Source organism: Periplaneta americana, chromosome 1 (assembly GCF_040183065.1).
Source record: "Periplaneta americana isolate PAMFEO1 chromosome 1, P.americana_PAMFEO1_priV1, whole genome shotgun sequence".
In the NCBI taxonomy this organism is placed as follows: Eukaryota; Metazoa; Arthropoda; class Insecta; order Blattodea; family Blattidae; genus Periplaneta; species Periplaneta americana.
The window spans coordinates 208,270,840-208,298,697 of NC_091117.1; the positions used below are offsets into that span (position 1 = coordinate 208,270,840).

General features: G+C 35.4%; 1 protein-coding gene across 7 annotated transcripts in view; it reads right to left on the reverse strand.

Annotated features, from left to right (window-relative positions):
* Positions 1–27,858, reverse strand: part of Ogdh (oxoglutarate dehydrogenase Nc73EF) — a 117,982-nt gene that overhangs the window by 89,414 nt on the left and 710 nt on the right. For all 7 annotated transcript variants that reach the window (XM_069836571.1, XM_069836567.1, XM_069836569.1 and 4 more), the window contains exons 2-3: positions 27,000–27,267; positions 13,432–13,644 (exon numbers count right to left, since the gene is read on the reverse strand). In XM_069836571.1, coding sequence (XP_069692672.1) covers positions 13,432–13,644; positions 27,000–27,267 — 481 coding nt within the window. The remainder of the gene's footprint in view (positions 1–13,431; positions 13,645–26,999; positions 27,268–27,858) is intronic.

Sequence of the window (27,858 nt, forward strand, 5' to 3'; positions counted from 1 at the left end):
TCATCCGCATTCTGACGCCAGCTTGTTACAAAAACAGACTACTTCGGTATTACTGTTTGTATTCATCCGCATTCTTACGCAAGCTTGTTACAAAAACAGACTACTTCCGTATTACTGTTTGTATTCATCAGCATTCTGACGCCAGCTTGTTACAAAAACAGACTACTTGGGTATTAATGTTTGTATTCGTGGGCATTCTGACGCCAGCTTGTTACAAAAACAGACTACTTCCGTATTACTGTTTGTATTCATCCGCATTCATAGTACATAACAAAATATAAAAGTAGCTTTTCTTTTACATATGAGTGAAGTTATGTGTTTCATTGTATTTAACAACTATAATTCAATTTTCTTTAGTTTCAAATAATAAAAGATGATAGTTTCCAAATATGGACTATATTTTCCTGCGTCATGTGAGTGTTTCAACTGTGAGCCAATCACGGGTATGACAGCCACGTGCTTGTGTTTACATTAGGATTTTTCTTACAGCGAAAACAGTATAGCTACCTTGACTATTAATCGATAGATGTATGTGTGCCAAGAGCAGCTACAATGTTACGATTAAATCACTGACTGATATGCATGAGGTATTTCGGTCCAGTGTCTCTCCTTCTACATTTATTTTCTTTGTCTTTTAGCTTTACTTTTATTGTTAAATAATTTTATGCTATTGGTGTATTACTATACCTTCATTACATTTTACATATGCTGAAATATATGATTATCTCTTATAGGTACATCATACTTTATAGTCCGCGTCACCGTTTTTGGCGTGTGAAATAAGTAATGGGAACGTTAAGTGCGAGTGTTTTACCTTTAGCATAGTCAGTCTGACAACTGGGTTTGGCAAATGACTGATGTGACGTGTATAGGAAGTGGTACCATTCTCAGCTGCACTAGCAACATGCTCACAAACTGGGCACTATACTCTAGGACACACGCCAAAAACGCTGGCGTCAATTATAACTACTTACGCCATGGCCCAAATTCATAGCTCGCCTCTGATAACTATGTTGCAATATACATCATATTAGAAAAATGAATTTTGTACGTTACAATATACGTCATATTAAAAAATTAATAATTTTGTAGTTTGGCACATGCAGAATGTGAAAACATAATGTAAAATGTAATAAAATTGTATTACAATATGAAACTTATTTTATAATAAGAAGAATTTGAATACAAATTAAAAAGAAAAATATGAAAGTAGATAAGACTAGAATCTAAAACATCAAGCATATCACTCATGCAATATAGCCTATTGTGCTGTAACATATAGCAACTACTCTAAAAATGATTCATAATCTAGGAATTCAGTGCTGCTACTTAAAAAAAAAATTATAGCTGACCAGCTATACCCGTAAACTAGGCATTGGAATCTACTCTCCAAATTTTCATTATTTGATTTAATTAAAATACATCTTCAGATCTCAATCTTCCCTTCAAAGTCATTATACATAAGGATCGCCCAAATAAATGTTCATTAGTACTCTTTAACAATGTTGTTCTATTACACAATGTTGTGTACACAGTAAGACATAACATTTTCTAATAAATTTTTCCAAAAAAATATATTCCAATATTACATTAAATAATCAGTTACCCTTTCAAAATGTTGAACTATTCAAGTGCCATTCATATTAAAACATTGCAATTGTCTTTCTATCAATATGTAAGTTTGTGCTTCCATAGTTTTAAAATCCACTTCTTGAAACAAATTCTTCCAGACCAATTATGTTCTTCCATCAACTCCCTATATTATAACAATGCACTTCTGTCTATCTCCTTTTGCTTCTTATCTTTTTTACTTTCTTTCATTCTTCTAATTCCTTTTCTCAAGTTTTCTTTACTCCTCATGTTACTTTTCCCTTCTAACTTATCATCCCTTCCCCCATCACCTTCACAATAATCATCATAATCAGGGCTTAAAAAAATGTTTGGTGACTCACCAGTCAGGCAAAAATTTCACTTGTCAGCATGGTCGAAGCAGAAGCACAGAATTTTTTTTCAGTCATCAAGTAAAGATAATCACTAGTCACAAACGAACAGACAAGTGCTTTTTCAAGACCTGATCATAATCATACTCATACTCAGTGGAAGCACAACAACCACCAATCATCCATCCATTTCTACCATTTACCCAACCACACAATGAAGAATTCGTCTTTTTTTTCCTTTTATTTTTTCGCTCCTTCCTCCCTATTTGTTATATTTCTTTCCTTTCTATTCATGCCTATTTATTTCTCGTTCATTTTCTTTCGTCCTTTTTCTTTCGTCTTTTTTCTTTCGTCTTTTTTTCTTTTTTTATCCTATCTTACTTTGGTTTTTTTTTTCATTTTCCCTCTTTTTTTTGCTTTATTCTTCCTTCCTTCCTTCCTCTCTCGCTTTATTTATTTACTTACCCACATTAATGATGAAACAATTTTCTGAAATTCTAAAAACACATCTGCATATAAAACCATGCATTTAACCAGTGTGAGTAACATGATACAAGAGAAATAATTACGACAGAAGCATAAGGAAGAAAACTGTGTTAAAAATAAATCAATACAAGTTGTTTAAAGATTTCGTGGATATGGTCAGTCAGCCAGGCCGATTACCACAGCAGAAAGATTTTTTTAATGTAATATTACCAGCATAAATGAAGTTAATTTAGCATTATTTGGGGAAATATTCTTAAAGTAAATATCGGTGGTATAACTGGGCAGTCTGTAACAGTAATAGTCGTTTTTATAGTAATGAGAACGATCTATTAATATACTTACTTTTACACCTTGTTGACTGATACAATTGCCCTTACTTCACGTCTAATTTAATTTAAAAATATTTCTCTTCAATTTCAATTTAACATTTATGTTATTTACATTATGACAAAATTACATTAAAAAGGGAGAGAAAAAAAATTACAGTCTGTAACTTCAAGATTAAAATAAAAATTATGAGAAACATTATAATAATTTCACAAACTCATTTTCCCTGACACAAAATACCAAAGTAAAACAGAAATACAAAGTTGTAAGCAAACCTTAATGACATAACAGGTCAATCCCAATACAAAATACATGATGACCAAACATATTTACTTGAACATGCAGCATTAATCCACACCAAGTAGTTAAAATTATTATTAAATACAGGGTGTCTGACATACGAGGAGATGAGCATAAAAAAATGTGGTATTGCACAATTATCACATGACTCATGCATACAAAAAAAAAAAAACCTTTCATTACTGCTGTGCTTGCTCAGTAGCTCAGTAGCATCACTGACTCTGCTGTTGTAACATGTATTTGGTTGAACAGCATGTGTTTATATACTATACTTTTGCTATATGTGAAAATTAGAGATGAGGTCATTATACTTTTGCTAAATGTGATATTTTTACAGAAAACTTCAAATTTCCCTGATATCTATTCAATTTCTAATAGTAGGTACAGTAAAACTCCAATAAGACGCTTTTCAAGGGACCGGGTGTAAAATGCGTTTTAACCGGAACCGCGTATTAGGCGGGTATACTAATTTTGACTCATATACATTATCTATTAGCATTTTTCTTTATTTAAATACATGATTCATTACAGGTAATATAGTATTACTGCATTATGTAATTACTGTACTGCAAGTCAAAGACATTTGAAGGGTACACGGGAAAAACGATCAAGGTCCATCAAAAATTGAAATTGAATTAATAATGCCATATTATAGTGGAAAGGAAGTACTATCATGTGGTCTAGCTAGTAATAAGAAATAATCGTTCTTGACATTGCACTACGTCAATTTCTATTAAATACACACATAAGAAAGCATTAAGTGCTTAAACTTTAAATTCGTTTTTCTCGAAACTTTCTAAAATGGACCTTGATCGTTATTCCCGTATACCCTTCATTTACAATATGTACTGTACTTAATTATTTCGAAAAAAAAAATCCATTTATAGTTGTTTGCCGTGTGCGTGTTGTCCACACTTCAGTTTCTGTGATTACATCCTCCCAACGTTGCAACTGTAGTGATTGGGTCGCGATTTTTTATTATCGTTCTTAATGTCGATGATGGGATTCCTACTGCATCAGAGAGTTGTTTCTGAGTAAAAGTACTGTTCTCATCGTACTTTCGTAAGATTTCCAATTTTTCCGACACAGAAAGGCCTTTTCGTTTAATACTCATTGTAATGACATTCACAGACACTTCAATACACTAAAGGACAACAAACTGCCCAGCAAAAATTTCCAGAATTTTATTACGGCCGAGTGAGGAATGTTGTTTGAGAGAGAGGGTTAGCAAGAGGGTGAGGTATTGTAACTGTATGTAGGCTTTAACCACGCAGATAAGGAGTCGAATAAGAGAGCGTAACAAGAGGGTGGGGTATACTAAGGTATGAAGTATGAAGGTTTAAATGCGCAGGTAAAGAGTCGAATACCAGTACTTTTCAGGTTAATGGCACCAGTGAGTTCAGTGACCAAGATGTTTCATTGCTGTTACAGTACATTGCTGAAAATTACATCGAAAATATTCCACAAAAATAGCGTATTAAGCAGGACTCGAGTGCAACAAACGGGGTATTTTATAAAGGCATTATATATGAAATGTGCAGGGACCAGACAAAAAAAGCGTATTACATGGGATAGCATAATAAGCGGGCGCGTCTTATCGAGATTTTACTGTATATGGTTTACAAATTAGTGACGAAACTTCGTGCAATGGGATTACTGCTGATAAGAAAGAAAACTAAATGTATACATACTCTTCCTGAAGATAAATTGGACGAGATATGTACCTGTTTAGAAGTCAGTCCAAGAAAGTCTACTCCTAAGTGAGCACAACAAACAGGGGTATCAAGATCATCTGCATATTTCGTAATGTAAATGTTAAAATTGAAGTCATACAAAAAACCGTGGTTAAGCAGGTCCTGCCAATGGATGTAGTACCTACAAAACGGGATTATGTAGAACTGGTATTCTACAGTAACAATACCTGGTTTCGTCTTAGCAGGTGTTGATAGCCAAAATAACAGATATTGCTGTTCAGAAAATCTGCTTAGGCCTATCCTGCATGAAGCTCCTTTACATGACGTGAAAATCAGGGTATAATGTACAATAAGTACGCGTAAAATTATCAGGCCAATGTTTTTCGTGAATATCATGAATTCTGAAATATTCAGAATGGAAACGAATAAATCAAGGAGTGAGACAGGGTTGTAGTTTATCTCCTCTATTATTTATAATATACATGAATCACATTATTAAGGAATGGAGATTGAAACCACATGGAAGTATACCGATAAGTCGTTTGTCCCAAATAGATACTTTATTATTTGCTGATGATATTGTGTTTATGAAAACTTCAGGATAATTTACAAAGTTTGGTTTACAACTTTAATCAAATGGCAAAAAGTTTCAATATGGAAATTTCAACTGACAAATCTAAAGTGATGGCTTTTTTTAGGAAAGGAACCAGTCCGTAGCAAAATATGCATCAATAATAAGATCATCGAACGAGTCAAAAATTTTAGTTAGCCTATCTCGGTTATCAAATTTCATATGGAGAAGAAAAGGATTTGAATGAGAAAATTATTAAATTCAACAGAGCAATGGGGATAATTAATCAGATATTCAAACCAATCTTAGTACAAAAACACATGCACACCAGAATTTATAAAAGATTGGCCAGACCTATACTATGTTTTGGTAGTGAAGCTTGGACGATTCGTAATATTGATTCACAAAGATTAACAGCGGCAGAAATGAGATTTATGTGTCATACAGCAGGATACACGAGAATGGATCACATTAAAAATTTTAACATTATATTATGAAAGAACTGCAGATTGAACCGATTACGGAATACCTACAGAAATAGACAAAACTGGAGATCACATATCATCAGACTGCCTCGTTCTAAAATTCCATGCCAAATTTTAAATTACCATCCTGTGGGCAAGAGATCCTTGGGCAGACCATTCAAGCGTTGGCAAGAGACTGTGATGGGCCACTAGGTCCAATACATGCAAGGATGATGATGATGTTAATAATAATATGTTGACTATTCGTTCATGAAGTGATAGAAGAAGAGAAAACTTATGCTTATTTTATGCAGGATAATGTGACTGTGCATACTACAGATACAGAAATTAACAACATCATAGAACAAGAACTTCACACTGTTTTTACAACATTTGTAAAAGATGTGAAGTATGCATCTTAGCATTTCGAGACTCTGCTTGAAATTAAGGTGAGTGCAGATTTTTCTATCTACAAAAACGTTAACTGCTTAAATGCAGAAAGGCTAATGCTTTCTGCCACCAAGGTCAGGACGAAGCTGGCAGAAAACCTCCTTCTACATCAGACACGCATTATTAGGGTATGTGATTTGCTTAAAGAGTGGCAGTGGTGGCTTGTGTAATGCACAAAATGTTATGTTAAAGTTACTATACAATACGATGAAACAATAATACAATAAATATGGCTTAGTGTCATTCTATAACCATGTTACACGGTACTACAAAATTCAGAAAAACGGTGATACAATATAGTCACTTTTAATAACAATCTAAATGTTTTGTACTGATAACTTTTTTTATGTTCATGTTGCAATTCAATACTATATGATTTCCTAATTAAATATTCTCTAAAAATATGTAGGTGAAAATGAATAGGTCTCTTGTATAAAATAAATTTTACTTCTTTGTATGTCATCTGAAAATCATCATGCATTGAACTTTGTTTTTCTAAACTGAAGTAGTGCAGTTCTGTAGAATTTTCTATTTTTAGAGAAAATACAATATTCAAAGCACTTCATGGCCTGCTGCCAAGTAGAAGTGAACCTATTAAAATTGTCTAATAACTCACAACAGTGAAATTTAACTGCTAATAGGAGGGATATTTACCTACCTGAGCATTATGGGAAGATAAATCGGAAAATAAATGGTCATTTTCTAAAGTGACTGCTCAATAGAGGTGGTCATCCCAACAGTTTTTACTCTATCGAATTTTTCAAATAAAAGAATAATTCCCATTTCATTAAAATTTATAAGTATGTTATAGTAATTCTTACAATAAAAACAATAAATCATAAATAAAACTATTTAAGATAATTTTAAAATTACAAGAATTATTTTACCCTCTATTATACAAATGAGATTTCCACACAAACAAACGAGTATTTTTGGCATACCTCGTATTGATTTTTTTTTTTAAATTGTGCATACAAAATATAAAAGCTTTCACTAAAAATGTATTTCTGTGAATATCTCGAAACCATTTCATTTTCAGTAATGCAGAAAAACTGCAAGTGAACAATTCTTAGAAATCAAAACACAATGCTGGAAGTCGAAAAACTGACTTTTCTAACAATGTTCTAAACAAATAATTCTTATGGAGCTTATTACTGTAGTCATCTTCAGCTCAAAAAATTCATATGAACATAGGTCTGATTCTGCATTGTTATGCAATTATTTGCCAGTTTGTTATTTTCAACCAGATCCACTGTGAACCCCTAATGGTCAACCAAATTTTGGTTACCAACAAAAGGATTGAAAGTCTCTGTTATTGTATTTCCATATAGAAAATGTGTTTGTATCTAATGCCTACCTACTTCACTTGCGTGATTCGGGTTCCAGATACTGCAGATAGATGGCAGGACTGTAACCCATTTTCAAGTTGCACACCACTCCAGCGAGTCACATTATGCATGATGTGTATCTGTGAATAATTATGTCATGTACTAGGGTGAGTTATTAACAATCGTCTGGAAAACCTTGACTTTGCAGATGATATATGTTTGCTAGCACAGAGATTTAGGGATATAGAAGCTAAAGTTGAGAAATTACAAGAGGAAGTAGGAAATGTTGGATTGAAGATAAACTCCTCTAAGACAAAACAGATGAGGGTAAATTGTAACAATAAAAATAAATTGACAGTAAATGATATAGAAATAGAAGAAGTGGATACTTTTCTATACCTAGGAAGTGTGGTTACAAAAACAGGTAGAGTGGAAGAAGATGTGAAAAGACGTATTCGCTAGCAAATGGAGCAATTGTACAGCTATATCCCATATGGCAGAATAACAACATCTCATTGAAGACAAAGCTCAGACTGTTTAACAAAAATGTAAAATCAGTCCTCCTCTATGGTTGTGAAACGTGGAAAATTACGGATGTAATGAATAAAAAGATACAGACGTTCGTCAACAGATGTCTGAGACGTATTCTAAATACAGGGTGCGTCAGAAAGAACGGATGGATTTCACATGGCAAGAAAATTGTAAAGATTCATCAAATCAAAAATTTATTGTTATCAACATATTCACCAATACATGCAGTTTATTTATGGAAAACAACATTATCCATATGATGTCCTTGGCTTTCAATACAGGCATCGAGGCGTTTTCTGATGTTCGCCATCACTTTCACAGTCATAGCTGGTGCAACTGCCACGATTTCTTCGCGAATCGCTGTCTTCAGTTCGTCCAGTGTATGTGATCGATGTTTACAAACTTACGCCTTCAAATGGTCCCAAAGAAAGAAGTCGCTGGGCGCGAGATCTTACCGTAGCCTCGGACAATCTCAGTGCAATAGAATTTCGTCCAGGTGATTTCTTCTTTAATGTTGAACCTGTGATACGAAATGAAGCCACCCACCGCAAAATTGTATTCCGAGTTGGAATCCTAGCGTGACATCCGATGTCGAAATGAGTCCTGAGTGGCGATCACAGACTCTTCATTTTTCAAAAATGTCTCTACGATGAAAGCACGTTGTACACCAGACCAACACCATATTCTCAACTGAAACTGCATTCTATGGCTGACCCAACAGTCATGATCCCCCTCACTATATCTCTCTCCTCGTTGCGTATCGATAGTTTGAAATCCATCCGTTCTTTCTGACGCACCCTTTATAAGATGGCCGGAAATAATAGCAAATGAAGAACTGTGGAGAAGAACTAACCAATCACAAATATGTTATCAAATAAAACAAAGAAAATGGAATTGGATAGGCCACACGCTGAGAAAGCCAGATGGAGCTATTGAGAAGACTGCAATTGATTGGAATCCATAAGGAGTAAGGAAGAGAGGACGTCCTAGAAAAACATGGAAACGATCAATAGAGGAGGAAGTAGAGAGATGTGGGAAAAGCTGGAAAGAGGTGAAACGGATGGCTGGCGACAGAGTACGCTGGAGGAACTTTACTGTTGCCCTATGTTCCACCTAGGAACAACAGGATACAAGAAGACAAGAAGACTAGGGTGAGTGTATGTGTGTAAGTGCTCGTGTAGTTGTAATGTAGGAAATGGGTGAGGATGATGAAGGTGAGGAAGGGAGAAGGGGAAACCCAGTGCCAGCACATAGCCTACTCCTGTAGAATAGCATCAAGGGGGTCGCCAAGCTTAACGTCCCCATCTGATAGACGAATCAATGTAACAGTCACACTTTTTCTTATTGCACATCCACTTCAGTCTACAAGCAGGGCTGTCTTAACAGCATTATAGGTCTCCAGGCAAAGCAGTGCACTGGGTCCTACCTATACAACTACTCACAGAAGTAAAACTGTGATTTGTGGAAGCTCTTCCAGGACATGTCCACTCGACTGCAAAATGTGATCGAGATTGGAGGAAGATGGACTAAATATTGAATCGTGGATTTTGATTTGATTTTTTAACTTTTAATTGTTTGAATTTTCTAAGGCAGACGCCAGTATGCTTGTTTTGTTTATGCCACGAAATATATTTTATGTTCGACCATGCCGAAATGTAGTAATTATACACCTGGTAGCAGTCCTTTAATGCATGTCATTAAAGTACACCTACTCATTAAAGTACAGGTGTTCAGCCAATGACAACTCAGCTTACAGGTGTTCAGCCAATGACAAGTCAGCTTTGTACCGTTATAAAACCGCAAGTATCGATTATTCTCGGATATGCAATCGAAAGAGAATTAGCGAAAAGTCACGGAGGCTGGAAATCCAATACTGTCGCAGAAGGTTATGTTCTGTTACTATAATAATTAGCGTTAATTGTAAATAATATTCAAATAAATTCAATTTGTCATCTCGCTTTTCAATGTCGAATTCAATAATCAAGGTTATATCAAGTTTAACGGGATTACATCAAGGTCAATGACATTATTGTTCCTCGGAAAAAATCAATACTTTCGCGTCTGCGCACATCTCACAATTCACGACCTAGAACAAGGTCACTTCCGATCTTGTCAGATACAAATAAAATGTATACATCTGAATAATGTCAAGTTAGAAATATGGTCGAGCATAAAAAGTCGTATGAAACTTGCCTATAATAGTAATTAAGACACTCGTATGAATATTATGAAACTCGCTTGCGCCCATTTCATAAATATCCATACTTGCGTCTTAATTACTATCATTATAGGCTCGTTGCATAATGTACTATTTATTGAGTATAAAATTTTTCTTTCTTTTTTTCCATTTGTAGCTATAATGTCATAACAAATGATAAAGTCATGGCATAATGCATTCATGAACATGATGTTAATTAATTACTAAAACAGTCATAAAAGAGACAACAGCAATTATATTTTCTATCTTAAAAACAAAAAGAAATAAAAATCACTTGGTGATGTTCGAACGCACGACCTCACAAATACCAGCCCTGAATGTTACCAATACACTACAACTGTAACACGTAGAATACTTTAATTATAAGTGTATATAGCAGGCATCATGGTCCAACAACATCTAACATCACATGTCTCCAAATTGTAGCGGAGATACCCTAAGGGAACTTAGTATCTAGAGAGCGGCCACTTTTTCTTTAGACAGTTGTACATCTATTATCAAGCAGTAGATCTCACTTGACGATATGTGTCAGAGGAAGAACAACTGTTTGTATACATCTGAAGTCTGACTAGTGTAATATGTAGCTAGTCGGCAATGTATGCAATGGAGGGGGAAAGGAACTGGTTATCCTACTCCATTATCTCCTGGCCTAGCTATCTCATAAGTGGAGCCTTCTTGGTATCACTTGTGAGGTTCAGATCTGTCTTTGGACAGTTGACTAAACAACAACATTGTAGGCAATAAAACCAGCAAAATTCCTCACGCAAATGGAGACATGCCAATAAAAATCTCTGAGTCTAATTTTCTCCTTCTATCAAGTTAGCAGCATATTTGAATGTTGAAGTGATTGCTAGGAAAATTAGTGTCAAATTCGTGTCTGTGCATAGATTAGCATGGGACCCCTATCCTTGTGGTGCCCCTGGGCAAATGTCTAGCATGCCCATGCGTTAAGATGGCACTGTCTACAAGTAATGGTGTATACACAAGTAGCTGTATTATTAAATTTTATAATTAGTAATCAATATATGGTGAACTTTTAACTTGTCTTCACCTACAAAGTCTTAACAAATGTAGCCAAAACAAGTATGGACACAGTTTAAAATTCGTTGATTGACCCTGCAATTCACACATGTGCAACCGGGTACACCCACAAAAGGGGATTTTTTTTAAATATTCTATACAAGAACAAATTCATCCATATACTAACACGCTATTTTATAAAGCACTGGTTATTCTTGTGATGTACGGAAAATTGAAAACTATGACAAACTAACCATTTTAATACTAAAATTCATAAGAGATTTGTGCAACTTAAAAAGAATGTTTTCAACATTTTTACTCTAGGCAAGCACTTGTCATTTAATGTACTGTATTAGTCTTTTTATGAGCTTCATCTTATGACTACCTACCACAATTATTACTTTTCTTAAAATTCAAAATAATACAGATAGTAACTATTACAAGCAGGACCCATGTTTATACGAACTTTTACTTAAAATGACTTCAGAAATAAACTCGTAAATGCAGGTATAAATTAGTGAATCACCAGTACATATAAACCATAAGACAAATTAAAAAATTAATTAAGTGCGCACACACGCACGCACACACTCACACTTGGGTGCACAAGATTCATTTGTCTTTTTTTATTCTGTTAGTAAACTTACACACGGACAATATCACAAAATGCGCAAAAGCATCAATGTTTCACATATTCATAACTTTCATTAATATGCTGCATGATTGAATCTTCAATGTATGAAACGAAAATGCATTCAGAACATTTCTAACAAAATTAACGGTGTCACGCAAAGCAAGTGACATATTCTCTCTTTCATAATACACAATAAATGAAAATAACCTTTTTTATGTCCAGATATGTTAAATTATCAACACTTACATCATTACGAAAGAACAGTCTTGACTATTTGAGCAACAGTGTATTAAAAAAGTAGTTCAGAGCCGCTGCCATGAACACAAAGTAAAGATTGCATACCATAATGTCTTTGTGCATCCACATTTCTCGGCATGTCTCATTGTTTCTCTACAGCTCTTTCTGCTTTGAATTTTACTCAATATCACTACACAAACAGTAGTAATGATATAATGTATTGTACTTATAGGTTTGCAGATATAGCCTAACATATAAAAAAAACCTCCAGATGGTTAAGATTGGTGCAACTTCTTTTTTTAGTAGGTTATTTTATGACGCTTTATCAACAGCTTAGGTTATTTAGCGTCTGAATGAGATGAAGTTGGTAATGCCAGTGAAATGAGTCCGGGGTCCAACACCGAAAGTTACCCAGCATTTGCTCATATTGCGTTGAGGGAAAACCCCGGAAAAAACCTCAACCAGGTAACTTGCCCCAACCGGGAATCGAACCCGGGCCACCTGATTTCGCAGCTAGACGCACTATGGTGCAACTTAAAAAGTAATTTTTCAACATTTTTACTTTAGGCATGCACTTGTCAGGATAATGACAAAAAAAAATAAATTCTGAATTGAGAGGAAATTGGCCAGTGAATTTTGTAAGGGACCCCAACATTCCACAATTGGGTTCATTTACGTGATGTGATTTTTATTATCCTTAAAAATTTATCACTCTATCAAGGTTAGAACCCAAAAACTTCATGAACATAAAAAGAAAACTAAAAATTACTCATTCATTTCATTTTTCTAATGTATGTAAGCACACTACCGTTTGATTTTCATGTACGAATCTTTAAAAGCAATATATCAAACATATAGTTTTATTGACGAGTTTCACGCTTACCAAGAACGTATTTATTTTTTTGTCAATATTAGTTGATTATTGTATTGTATTCTTTCGCTTACATTATTCTTAATTATAACTAATTTCGGATTATCACTCAGAGAAAGAATATGTGAGGTTGGACTTAAAATATCCACTTTATAAAGAAGGTAATTATTGTCATTTATGTATGAAATTAATGTATTTACCAATGCACTGTCATTCCATACATGCATTTCTTATGTCAACACAATCTACGAAATGCATAAGACCAAGTTTAAAAAGTAAAATCTTAAGACATGAGTAAAATGTTACACTGAAACAAAAATAACTGCACACATAAATCATGAATACTGGTCAGTATAATACCTGGTATGATCGTATAATGGCCTGTACTGCAAGGTGATCATCAATGACCTTTTCGTTTATTTGACCACCAAGTGCTGGTGACCCTCCCAAATACGGTGCTAAACTTGTGACTGGGATCTGATTGCGACCAGGGGCTGCTAAGGAAGGAGGGGGTTGATATGCTTGACCTGGGGCTGCACCAGCTGAACTGTTGCGGAAGAATGAATCCCATGACTGTAAAAGAATAAAAACATGTGTATGTTTCAATTATAAAAAACCAATGGCAGAATAACAATATTTCTATTCGTAAGATTACTATAACAGGTAACTTTTACAATATGATTACAACATACAAAAATAAAAGAGATGTGAATGTGAAGATGAATGGTACAAGGAGCAAGGGAAAAGGAAAGAAGACTAGTGCTGGGAACTAGTAAAAGGGTTGAAAAGCATTCTTCAAGAATGTGTGTTTTAAATTTGAGTACTATATTATAGACTCAAATATAGTTTAAATGCAGAATGCTCTTACATTCTGTTTTGGCCTGAACAGTCCTGTTTTTTATGTTGTCCCACCCATCCCATCAGTTTCCCATTTTGTCCCATTTTCCAAACATTTTCGCAAGTTGAAGAATTACACATTTGCAACATTCTGATGGTACAAGTCAATGTAAAGTTTAATAACCTTGTATGTATGTAAACTCATTGAGAAGAGCGAAGAAATGAGTTGTTTTTAACATCTAAGCTCCAAACATTCTATTCTTACTTCTCTTGGTCCACCTGCCATCTCTCCAATCCCTTCTACAAACATGCAATTTGTAAAATACGATAAAGTTTAAATGCTAAATGATATGTTCGGTGTGCACTGGGTTGGACAAGGTGGACCTCAGTCATGGCCTCCACAGTCACCAGACCTCGCACCGCTTGATTTCTTTCTATGGGGATTTGTGAAACAGCACGTTTTTCTGACAGAACCTACATCTATAGATGACTTGAAACAAAGGATCATCCATGATATCTAGCATATCTAACATGCAACACTTTTAAGCATGACAGAAGAATGTCAGGATCGAGTGAGAGGTCAGATTGGTAAATCTCTTTAAGTACTAGTTCTGTCCTTTCGACAAAAAGAAAACATTCCAAAAACCCCCAATTTTGCCCCAAAAATTAAAACACTTACAAAAAATGAGCGGAAAGCATGTTCAATGCATTGTCTCAATACTTGCATATTCTCAATTCTTTTTGTTAATACATTGTGAGATTTGATAAAGCCTGAAGCAAAAAAAAATCCGAGGATGTTAAATCCAGTGATCTTGGCACCCAGGTCTGTTACCTTCTTTCCCAATTCAGTGGTATGGAAATCACTTGTTCCGATAGGTCTGAACAATGGATGCATAATGAGATAGTATTCCATTATTCCAAGTTCAAACTTTGCGATGATTTTTGTGTGCAATACCACACGTGTAAGGAAATCATCGGATCAGTGATGAACTAAAAAATAAAAATATAAAAATGAAAAATGAACTAAAAGTTGTATAAAATGAACTAAAAACCTTGCACACTCATGCGAACTTTATACAGTAAAACTTCTTTTATACGTTTAACAGTTGTATATTTTTCACGCTTATATATTTTTTTCTGAAGTCCTGGCAAAATTCCTATACTTTCCATGTTAATTTATTTCGGCTATACATTTTTCGATTATATGTTTTTTATACATATCATATTTTAAACTCCAGGACATATGAGGAGACAAAGAGGAAGGCAAAAAATAGGAAAGACTGGAGAAAGCTGGGTTTGCAGTGAAAGACCTGCCCTTGGGCATAACACTATGAATGCATGAGATATGAAACATCAGTCATATGTTCTAAATTAATTTTATTTGAACTCAAGTTTGCCATGAAAATGTAAGAACGTGAAGATACAGTACATGTTCACTGTTAAGATGCGGCCCACTTTGAAATTCGTGGAAATTCGAAGCCGCCCATGCTTACCTTCACCAACCTTATGTCCTTTAATGATACTGTTTACAGCATTAGAAGCAGTGGAACATTTTGTAACACACCATGATGTAAATGAATAAATTATGGAACAATTATCACAATTTGAGGGCATAGTTTATTCATTAGGAGCAAGCAGTCCAAAATAACTGACTTTTTAAAATAATCACATGTTATTAAATGTACATCAATGTCGTAAAATTGTATGTTGAAGTTGGAAACGTAATATATCAGCCAGCTTTGCCTCTAAGCAGCTAAGATTTCCTCCAAATAAACTTACATTCTTCAAGAATGTGTGTGTGGAATGTGTGTTTTAAATTTGAGTGCTATATTATAGACTCAAATATGGTTTAAATGCAGAATGCTCTTACATCCTGTTTTGGCCTGAACAGTCCTGTTTTTTATGTTGTCCCACCCATCCCATCAGTTTCCCATTTTGTCCCGTCTTCCAAACATTTTCGCAAGTTGAAGAATTACACATTTGCAACATTCTGATGGTACAAGTCAATGTAAAGTTTAATAACCTTGTATGTATGTAAACTAATTGAGAAGAGCGAAGAAATGAGTTATTAACATCTAAGCTCCAAACATTCTATTCTTACTCCTCTTGGTTCACCTGCCACCTCTCCAATCCCTTCTACACACATGCAATTTGTAAAATACGATAAAGTTTAAATCCTGAAAATTTAGAAAAAAGAATTATGTGCTGCAACGTCAACTAGTAAAAGGGTTGAAAAGCACTGGGAAGTTTAAACAATTGCTTTCAGGAAAAAAAATGAAAATATGTAGTATCAATAACAGACAGTTCATTTTAGAGCAATAAACAAAAGGTTTTACAAGTAATTTATGCTCTTCATGTTCTTTTAAGGATTGTAATACATATTAGTTTCTATTAAAATATTTTAATATGTATTATTTTTACTAAATTTATGTTTTTAATGCCTAGAAACATTATTTCAGAACCTATTTTAATATTTTTGAGACCTATTTTAGGTGACTAAAATCACATTTTTTACAGCCTAAAAATCCAAGCTCTACTTATTATACATCTTGATTACACAACTTTTAACACTGCATCACTTCGGAATAAGTATGGTAAGACTTTCCTGTGTTAAAGTTCAACATACCTCGTTTACATGTTTCGACCTATTTATGGGTCATCTTCAGAACTGGTCGTTGTTGGTCTTGGCGCCACTTGTTCTATTTCCTGTGAGGGTGTGTTCCTGTGGTATACTATAGAGTCAAAGAGTGTGTGTGTGTTTTGAAGTTGAGTTGTGTGTTGAGAATTTCGTTGGGGTGTGTTTTTGTGTGTCTGTATACTTCATATTGTTCTAGTGTGTTTAGTTTCTGGCTTTTTGGTTGAATGTGTAGTATTTCCATGTCTGTGTTGATGTCTCTGTGGGTGTGGTTAGCATTTGTGATGTGTTCTGCATATGTGGAATTGTTTTGTAATTTTGTTACAGCTGTGATGTGTTCTTTGTAACTTGTTTGAAACGATCTGCCTGTTTGTCCTATGTAGAAGTTGTTGCAGGTGTTACATTTGAGTTTGTATACGCCTGTGTGGTTGTATTTGTTTGTTTGTGTTGTTTGTGTGTTGAGATGTTTCTGTAGAGTGTTATTTGTTCTGATGTTGTAATTTAATTTCTTGAATGAGGTTGCTTATAACTCGTTACAATTTCTTTTGCTCTCCACAATTGTCAAAAGTCTAATTTCTGTTTATCTGAGATCCTTTCGCAGGCCATAACAATGTATTACAGTTATATTTCCCATCTGTTCTGAATCTTGTCGTTCTCATTTTCGATATGCATGGCTCTAAATTCAAGATTGAGATATTTTAGCTCCTTTAATAATAATATGCAAAAAGAAAAAGAAAATTCAAACAGCAAAGTACTGATATCACCGGTCATAATGTTATATTTATTATCCTTTAAGTTCAAAGATTTTAGTCCGTATAGTGTTGTCATTCAGACACAACTTATCAGCTATTCTGACCTATTACACAATGTCATGTGCAAATATTCCAAAATATTGCAATGTCATACGAAGATATAAATGTATAACTTCACAGCAACATAAAACACAGCTTTATGAGGAAGTACACTGCATCTCAGAGGATGGAAACAATTGTAGAGTACATATTATAGTGAATGGCAGAAGCCATGGATCCCACAATAATGATGGGGAAGAATATAGAACAGACTGCGGATGTTAATGAAGAAAAGGGGATCATTTACCGCCCATGCATATCGCACTTGAGAGAAATATAACTTGCCTATTAATGCAAGGGAGGCTTGGAGTACACCTCATATAAATTGATCAACACATTTCTAAAATCATTTGATATAAAGGGTGTAACAACTTTAATGTTTAGAATTTCTGGAACATGTTCCCTGACACGTTCTACGTTGATTAAACCTAACATACCTATATCCAAAATTGAGAGGTTACAGAGATAACAGAGCTGGAAATAATAGAACTTCTTGCAGCTCCAAGCATTATACCGTTTATACAAGGCCTATTTTATGGCATTACTAAGTAGAGATACATAAGAAACATTTTACTTTTAAGAGAAATTAAATTAAACTTGTTTAGGTTGCTAAGGAAACAAAAGAGATAACAGTTATAAACCATATTGTGACTAGTCTTTTTATTGAGTTTTGACCATTAAAACATGCCTTTTGTGTACACACATCAGGAATACACCGACATAGTTTATGTGTATGGACTGTGTGATGGCAATGCAACAGCAGCTGTTTTGGCATATCAAGCACAGTTCCCAAATCGTAGGATTCCTAGTGCACAGGTATTTTCACGTGCCCATTGGCAAATTTCACAGTCTGGTCAACTTCCAAGTGCTTGTGTGAAGAAGGAGAATGCACAACAACAAGAACAGGCACAGGTACAAGACATGATTATTGATATTGTAGACGAAAATCCACGGTTAAGTACACGGAGGATTGCTGCACAGCTCGACGTAAGGTATGGAGAACATTACATAAGGAATGTTTGTATCCATATCACGACCAAGGAGTACAGCATCTTGAGCCACAAGATTTGGCTCCTCGTTTGAATTTATGTAACTGGTTAACGGTTGAACCTCAATTGGTTGCAAAGATTTTGTTCACTGATGAGGCTACATTCACCAGAAATGGCATAACTAATTTTCGAAATAGTCATACATGGGCATATGAAAACCAGAATGCAATAGAGAAAGACATTTTCAACGTCGATTTTCTATTAACGTGTGGTGCGGTATGCTAAACGACAGACTTATAGGCCCATTCCTCTTTGATCACAATGTAACAGGAGAAGTTTATGAATTATTTTTACGAAATGAACTACCAGGTTTGCTGGAAGATGTTCCGTTGGCTGTGAGACATGACATGTACTTCCAACATGATGGTCATCCTGCTCACTTCTCTCTCCGTGTGCGAAACTTTTTGAATGAACATTTTTTTCAATCGTTGGATAGGTCGTGGTGATCCTCAGGCATGGCCTCCAAGGTCACCTGATTTAACGCCTTTGGATTATTACCTGTGGGGTGATATGAAAAGAATAGTGTATGCAACAGAAGTTGACACACGTGAACAGTTGCGAAACAGAATCATTGCTGCTTCTGAATTAATAAAGAACAGCCCTCGTACCATTCAAACAGCCACAAATGGACTTCTGCGTAGAGCCGAGAACTGTATTGCCGCTCAAGGAGGACATTTCGAGCAGAAACAGAATTAATCACATTTTCCGCAAGAAGTACAGTGTTTGGAATCTTAAGGACATTTTTTTTTTCAACTTTGCACCTCTTCTTTCATACTCACAAGTAGTTGATATTAAAATGTAATATGGTAATAATAAAAATAATGACATAGACATGTCACTTTGGGAAATTGGTGTTATTTCTTTCAGTATTCAGCGATAAAATTAAACTAAAAATATTTAACTTTGGGGTACAAATACTCCAAACCTATAGAACTTTGGATATAGGTATGTTAGGTTTAATCGACATAGAACGTGTCAGGGAACATGTTCCAGAAATTCTAAACATTAAAGTTGTTACACCCTGTATATAGTAAAGCTACTCAAAATATTTGTATTATATTAATATAATGAAAGATTCACTAATAATTTTACATACATAGGTTGGATAAAAAGTAATGGCAACACTGCTGTCACGTGACGATGGTGCGTTCAAGAGTTGCCAGCTGTGTGGACATGAACAAGGACTGTTAGATGAGTTAGTGCACCCAGCGGCGACAGTACTCCATCAATCTACTGCAGTGTGTAGAACGTTCACTTCCATAGGGATAGTGCAAGCACCCTAAGACCATCCTTACAAAACTAGAGCAATGTTCCTGGATCAAAATTGAAATGGCACGAGGTCAGAGTGCACAAAAATGTTTTCAGGGACTGCATAAAGCATGTGGTGATGCAGCGTTGCCATATCGCACAGTTGCACGTAGGGTTTAAGCATTCCAGTACCAAAGGGAAGGTGACGACTTTCTTGGACGAATCGTCGCTATGGACGAAACCTGAACTCGCTCGTATGAACCAAACTTGAAACGCCAATCAAATGAATGGAAGCATCCCGGTTCTCCTCGTCCAAAGAAAGTGCACCCTACACAAAGTGCTGTGAAGGAGATGTTCATTGTGGCATATGACATTGATGGGGTAATACTGCACCACGCTGTACCTCCAAGGCAGACGGAAAACGCGGACTACTGGAACATTCACCATACTCACACGATATGATCCATGCGATTACAATCTTTTCACCAAAGTGAAAGAACCACTGCAAGGGACCGGTACAATACCAGAGATGACCTTATCCATGCTTTAGGGCGGACAATACAGAACATCAACAAAGATGGATGCGCTGATGGTGTACGACGCATACCAAACATTTGGCAAAAGGTAATAAATAAGGGGGGGGGGGGACTATATAGAAGGTACGTAAATGTTGTACCCCTGTGAATAAAGCTATGTCAGAAATATCGAACTGTTGCCATTACTTTTTATCCAACCCAAATATAATTATTTGTACAATCACTTCTCGTAAATATGTGTATTACTGTATCTATAATTTCCGTTTCAGGATATTTAATGTTCACTGTAAGTACAGTAAAATCCCTTGTATCCAACACCCAAATAACCGACAATACCAAAACAACGGCAATTTTGGCCAGGCCAAAAAAAAAAAAAAAAAAAAAAAGTACCAGTAGTCATTCATTCGAAAGGGAAGAGTCAGCCAAAGATGTGAGCGATTCTTGTGGATCGCACATGCCACATATTGTGTTTACTCTTTACATTGTTCACGTGTGAAAACATAGACAGAAAACCCTGTTATGTCCTTGGAGTAGAGCGGGTAGCATTGGTAAGCTGTCACTTGGGCCTTGCAAAAGTGCGCAGATATGATATCTTTAAATTTACCGTTTGAACTCGCCCATTTCAAAGGGGTGTTGGATGAGTCTAAATAGGAAAGTGTGAAATTCTCTGTTCCTACAGTGCATAAAAGTTTCATTCGAGTGACAGATAGTATCATGGCTATTATCACTAAGCGCTGCTGTTGCACAATGGATTCCGCAAAACGCAAGTGAAATGTTCTTACGCTTAAATCATTGAGTGCTACTTCATAGTTGCGACGTTGGCTACACTGCACTTCATGTCACATGGCCGCCATTTAAAATTGTCATAAGGTTACGAAAACTTTTAATATTTTTTAAGCTATTATGTATTACTGTGGTACAATAATTATGAACTGATGAATGTACATTACCGTATTCAGTACTAAAAATAAACATTGTACATATTTCAAAATTTTATTTTTAAATATCTTTATGTAAATTACTACATTTCAACATGGAAAAAAAGGTTTGTGCAATACAGCATGTCTTTACATAACCTATAAACGTATTTTCCAATTATTTGACAAAATGTTCTGGATGGGAACACTCATACACAAAATGCATTATACTGGTCCAAAGAAAACCTAAGATGGACATGTGAAACTAATAACCCTGGTAGGTACTCCAAAAGTTATGGTGTGCTGTGGAATACTAGGTGATATGGTTGTGGGACCGTATTTCTTTGATGGAAATGTAAACCAATACACATATGGCGAAATGCTGGACAGCACTGTAATGGAGTTCCTGTGATTTGCCACTGAACAAATGGTTTCAACAAGATGGAGCCAAGGCACATTATGTTCTAACAGTTCGCCAGAAACTAAATGAGATGTTCGGTGTGCACTGGATTGGACGAGGTCGACCTCAGTCATGGCCTCCACAGTCACCAGACCTCACACCTCTTAATGTCTTTCTATGGGGATTTGTGAAACAGCACGTTTTTCAGACAGAACCTACATCTATAGATGACTTGAAACAAAGGATCATCCATGATATCTAGCATATGCTACATGCATCACTTTTAAGCATGACAGAAGAATGTCAGGATCGAGTGAGAGGTCAGATTCGCAAATCTCTTTAAGTACTGGTTCTGTCCTTTCGACAAAAAAAAAAAAGACATTCCAAAAACCTCCAATTTTTGCCCCAAAAATTAAAACACTTAGAAAAAATGAGCGGAAAGCGTTAAAATTTCGAAAAAAAAAAGTTCAAAGAAAAAAAACTGAAAACTCCCAATTTTCGCAAGTAACTTCAAAATACAAAACATTCACAAAAGCAAAATATAAATTCTAACGCTTTCTGCTCATTTTTTCGAAATCTGCCTTCAAACTTGAGCCACATTTTCACATAGGTCCTAAGCCTACGTAGGCCTATTTATCACACAAAACACCGTGACGAAACAAAAACCCACGCAACTTTTCCTCATCCTTATATAACCATATAAATTCCGTAGCACGTATACTGCAATCTCTATACAAACAACAATCACGAGACGTAGAAGTACACACTCCTTTGTACTGTCCTCTTTCCAACGCAGAACTAATGTAAAAGTGACGGAAACAAAAGGAAAACAACGAATATCGAACTAATGTTACGTCATCAAATATCAACTTATACACGTCTAGATCGCGATAGAATCTTGCACGGACTTGTTAATAAAAACCTGAACTAACTAAACCTAACCTTCACGTAAATATCACGCTAATCGAATTAATGTTACGTCATCAAATATCGACTTATACAGGTTCAGCTCGCGATAGAATCTTGTGCTCACTTGTTAATAAAAATCTGAACTAACCAAACCTAACCTTCGTATATGCAATATGTGTAACCATAGCACGAAGGAAACTGCTTGATTTGATCTGATATGTATACGCGAAAATAAATTCACGTAATAAATATCATGTACCACAGTGAAACGGTTCCTGTCCTCTTATAAACATAAAAAACAAAATGGCTCACCACCACTTCCAATCGGCCGATATCCGTAGGTACGTAAATATAAATCTAAACTACGATTGTTTTCCGCTCACTTTTTCTCGGAGTTTCCACATTAGAAATAATAATCACAAACTTCAAACAAATTAAATTCATAAAAGAAAACCAAAACCAGTACTTATAGATAATTACCGTAGCCTATTTCTAATTAGAGTCACAGTCTAATATATACAGTCACGAAGCTTGAGTTGTGAGAGTGCTAGGAACAATAGATTGTGCCGGTACCGTTGCTTATATAATCTCGTAAGTAACGGCCAGTATACTGTATTTTATTTCATGGAGTGCAGTTTCATAGAAAGGACTTTTCCGACAGAACTTCTACTGCCTCCATACTAATTGGTTGTCATAAATGTCTTCCTTACTGTGACGGAAATCTTGTCTTCTCCTGTCAGTAACCAATCACAACCCTCGTTCAGAAGAATTGACAGGCTTCCGTCAAATCCACGTGGAGGCAGAGTTGCCACATATCTTTTCCAAATTCCAAGAATCCCGTCAGTCTCACTGTCTCATTTCGAGAGTCACCAGGACTGTGGCAACTGTGCAATGTTGGGACGAGGGGACAGGATGTAATTGTTTGTGTAGGAAGTCATAAATCTGTAAGTGGGTGTTCATAGGAGCCATCGAACTGCACTCCTTGAAATAAAATGTAGTATACCACTAGTGGTTAGCAACTATCTATGGATGCATATTCACTACGTATTGAGCTTCGCGACTGTCTATATTAGACTGTGTTAGAGTAATGTTTCCCATTTATCAACTGACTTCTGTGTCACACAGTATAAAAAATAAAAATTTGCCTTATTCATCTTCGAACAAGGCACAAACGTTAATCAAACATTTCCTAGAGGCGCAAGTCATAGAAAAGATTGGCAACCTCTATCTTAGATGAAAGTAATAGATATTCATGACTGTCACTGCCCACAGGCAGACATATGACAATGCTGCAAACAAAATTGCAGTGGAGAAAGAAAAAAGAGCTTGCATAACTATTAATGACGAACTAAATGACAAAGTGTTTGTTCCTTAACATTATGTACAGTAATGTCCCTTCCACTGTATTCTAAAAAATTTCTACTGCCCTCTACCTTGAACATCCCGTCAGGTCGGACCATATTTTTTATTGAACCATACAGTACATGTCCTGGTTAGAGATGAAAAAAAGTACGTGTCTACCAGTACAGTGGATAGAAGTAAAGCATAACTCTCTTAATGAGCATGCGCCAATGTGATTTGAGATTGGCGCTTGATCCGCAATTTTTTCTGATCGTCAGGAAATGGTTTGGTGACGATTTGATATGGTGCAAGAACGACTGACTTTGATCAGCAATAGTCAGAGTTTGAAGTAAACACTAAAATCGATGTGCGCATGCTCATAACGGACTGAACGGATGGAAACTGCTGCAGAAACCGTTGCTTATGGGATTACACAAGCTGGCGCAAAGCACGATCGAGAGTAGGTCTCTGTGAGTCATGACAATTTCTGCCGCTAGGTTCGCCTCTCTGCCCTATGAAATGATGAATGGTACCATTACAAAGCATTGTGCATCGTGAAAATAGTTCGATTAATTGTGCATTACTGATTGAGTACGAATATTATAAATATGCCAAGCATATTACAGTGTTATTTGAAGTTTGTTCTTCTAATTAATACCATAAAGTAATGAAATAATATAGCCTAGGCCTATATGTGATTTTATACTACCGGTATTGATGTTGATCGTGGTAAATTAATCCAATTTCACAGTGTTGTCTTTTGTATTGTGGTTCATAACAATTATAACAGTATGTGCGTGGAAATGTTTTTAAAATAATAAATTCTAGCTCATGACTTTAAGTGGTCGTTTCAATGGGAGGTTATATTGGAAAGATGATCACAAATGGATAATTTACTGCAAGATACAAGAACTGAATATAAGTGAGTGTTCCGTTGAAAGTGAAAGTGAAATTTTCGTTTTACAAGAGCTAAGTAGGCGTACACGCACTAAAATACTACAGCGTTTACTATTACTATGCTCAATAGATTAATCAGTAGGCCTATAGAAATGTTTTCACCACTGCAAGAAAAAATAGCGCAATAATTATACTTCTCAGTTATTGTGACGTCCGTATTTTTTTTAAAAAGAGAGGGAAAAGTTAGGCCTTCTTGCAAATGCGTAATTATGAATTCAAGGAAATTAAAGATAATGCAGTACCTTAATTAGTTGCAAAATCTTATTTAATAACAATATTAATAATATTAGGTGAAAAGGGTAGGCTATAGTGCGTATATGTAAGATGTCAAGTTAATTTATTTCCGGAAATGTTTGGTGTATGAACTGAAGTACAGAGCAGACAGTCCCTCAGTTTATATGTAATATGTTTTAATATCAAGAATGACAGCCTTTTATGGTAATATAATTGAGGAGTAGAAGTTTGCAAATTACGTCTATTGTCCATAAAATATTGTAGGAAGCATTTAATAAGCAATGGTGAGTCCTTTAAATGTCCCAAATGTCAATGTCTTTTAAGTGTTCTGCTATGAATATATAGGGCAGAACAGCGCTCCGAGCGGCGGAATTGGCATTACGAGGGAACCACTTCAGACTCGTTTTTCAAGCTCTATGCGCCAGCTTGTATAATCTCGTAAGCAACGGCAGAAACAAATCTGATAAAATTACATTAAAATGTCATTCCCAAGACTAAATAGTTAATTTCGACACAATATAGTTTTAAAAACCGTGCACTTTGGATGCAGATCGGAGTTCTAACAAATCTATTCCTTGTAGACTGAGGAAACACAGGTTAAATTACTGACACGTTATTCTGTGTCCAAAAACGTACTTCATATCGTCCTGTCTTATTTACGGTAAATGATGTTTCTCACCTAGGCCTATTCTGTAAATTCAATTCCACCATAAAGGGTTGTTCATATGTTCCAGCATTAACTTCCTTCAAATTTCACACCGATTACAACTTTCGAATCAATGCTTTTCACTAGGTACATCGCCACGTTGGGCCTCGGAATGTTCGTATTACGTCATAGTGTCACCTGCGTTGCGCAAAAATGACACAAGCGAATGTCAGTCGAATGATCCAGCTGTAGAGATTTAGCGGGAACATTACCGTAGTAATCTGGAGACTAGTCATTGTATATTATTTATTATGCCTGAAGTTCATGCCAGGTTTAAGAAGCTAAGATTTACTAACAGTCCTGTGGCCACCAATTTCGTAACATCATACGTTCTCCATAATTCATTCCCTCAAACACTTAACCAACGTTTTACCTCTCAGCCTTAAAAAGAACCTGATCCAAACTTTAGTGATGCCCCACTTCGATTATTGCGATTCTCTATTCACGAATCTAAATACTGATCTTGCCCATAGACTACAGCGTGTTCACAATATCTGCGTTCGTTTCGTTTGTAACATTAGAAAATTCGATCATGTAACACCGTCACTAGAATCGTTGTCTTGGAGTCCACTTAAAGAAAGAAGATTCTTCAACTCTCTCTTATTACTAGGCTATTTAAAATCATCCACACCTCCACACCCTCTTACCTAGCATCTCGTTTTGTTTACCTTTCACTACCTCGAACCCGGAACATGTACCTTCTCTCTATTCCTCTGCACAGAACATCCTTCTACTCATCATCTTTCAGCATATCTATTCTAAGCCTCTGGAATTCTCTCCCTGACCATGTCAGAGACTGTCGGACAATATCAAAATTCAAATTTAAATTTAAAAATCACATTCTAGTTCGTGGAATTGCTTGTTGAACACATATTAGGTTGCGCAACTTCACCTTAACCCATGACATATAGTAAATATTGTAACTATGCTGTTGTAAAATTGAAAATTAATATGTAATGTATTTATTATTATTATTACTACTATTACTATTATTATTATTATTATTATTATTATTATTATTATTATTACTGTCAGTCATCAATATCATCATTGCTGTTTCCTTTCTTTTTTCTTGTATTAGCTCGATGAGAGCTCTATAGTGTTCTTTTGACTCTGTTGACCCTTTACAGGGCTTTAACTTAATTTGTATTATTTTCATCAGTGTTTGTATTTCTTTTTTGTATTTATATGTGCTATCTGGTAGGATGGAAGAGAAGGCCTTATGGCCTTAATCCTGTCAGATTAAATAAATAAATAAATAAATAAATTATAATTAGGTACCGGTATACCAACAACAGTTCAACTTACCACATGAACACTTTTGGGATCCGCCAGCCAAGCATTGTACATTTCTTCAACATATGCAGAGGAACTTCCATTCAAAAATGGCTCCGTTTGAACAGGTGCATTGTAATGTCTTGTACTTGAAACCATAACTGTACACGTTGGATTCCCAGATCTAAGCAGCCACGAAGCAAATCGTTCTGGTCCTGCCGCATTATGAATCAATGGTGCCAATGGCACCAGATTGTTCAACACTGTCCGAACACGATGCATATTTATTGCTGCTGTTGTTCTAAAATGAAGGTAAACACTTTCGTCATTAATCTACAACAAACTCAATTCACTAAGTCTTTCATCACATAACAAGAAGTGTGCGCAAAACTAAAGAACATAGCCAATTTCAGAATGTGCGAATAGAACAAGGATAACTGTGCCTAAAGTGAGAGTCGATGTATTAAAAAAAAATTGGCACTCATTCATTCAACCTAGAACACTCCATACCAATATAGTTTGGTCTACGTCCAATTTATTTATAGTCGGATATCTAATAGTCTACAAGTTACATCAGGGATTTAAGATAAATCCAATATTACGTATTAATTTATTTACAACTTTCACCTGGCATTGATATTGAAGAAATTTTAAAGAAAGAAGCCGAAACACAGGCTTGCAAATTATTTAAAGACCTTGAAATGTTACACATAATGTCAATAGTAAATAAGTAACATTTTAAAACTGCTTGTTTCATCGTTTTAATCAGCGCAGTTTTTTTTCAACGGAATTTAAAAATCGTGTAGCTTTCGAAAACGTCACTGTACCCCCAAACACAGCCTCATTTTATAGTATTATCTTCCGGGAGAGATATTTCGTCGGATGACATCAC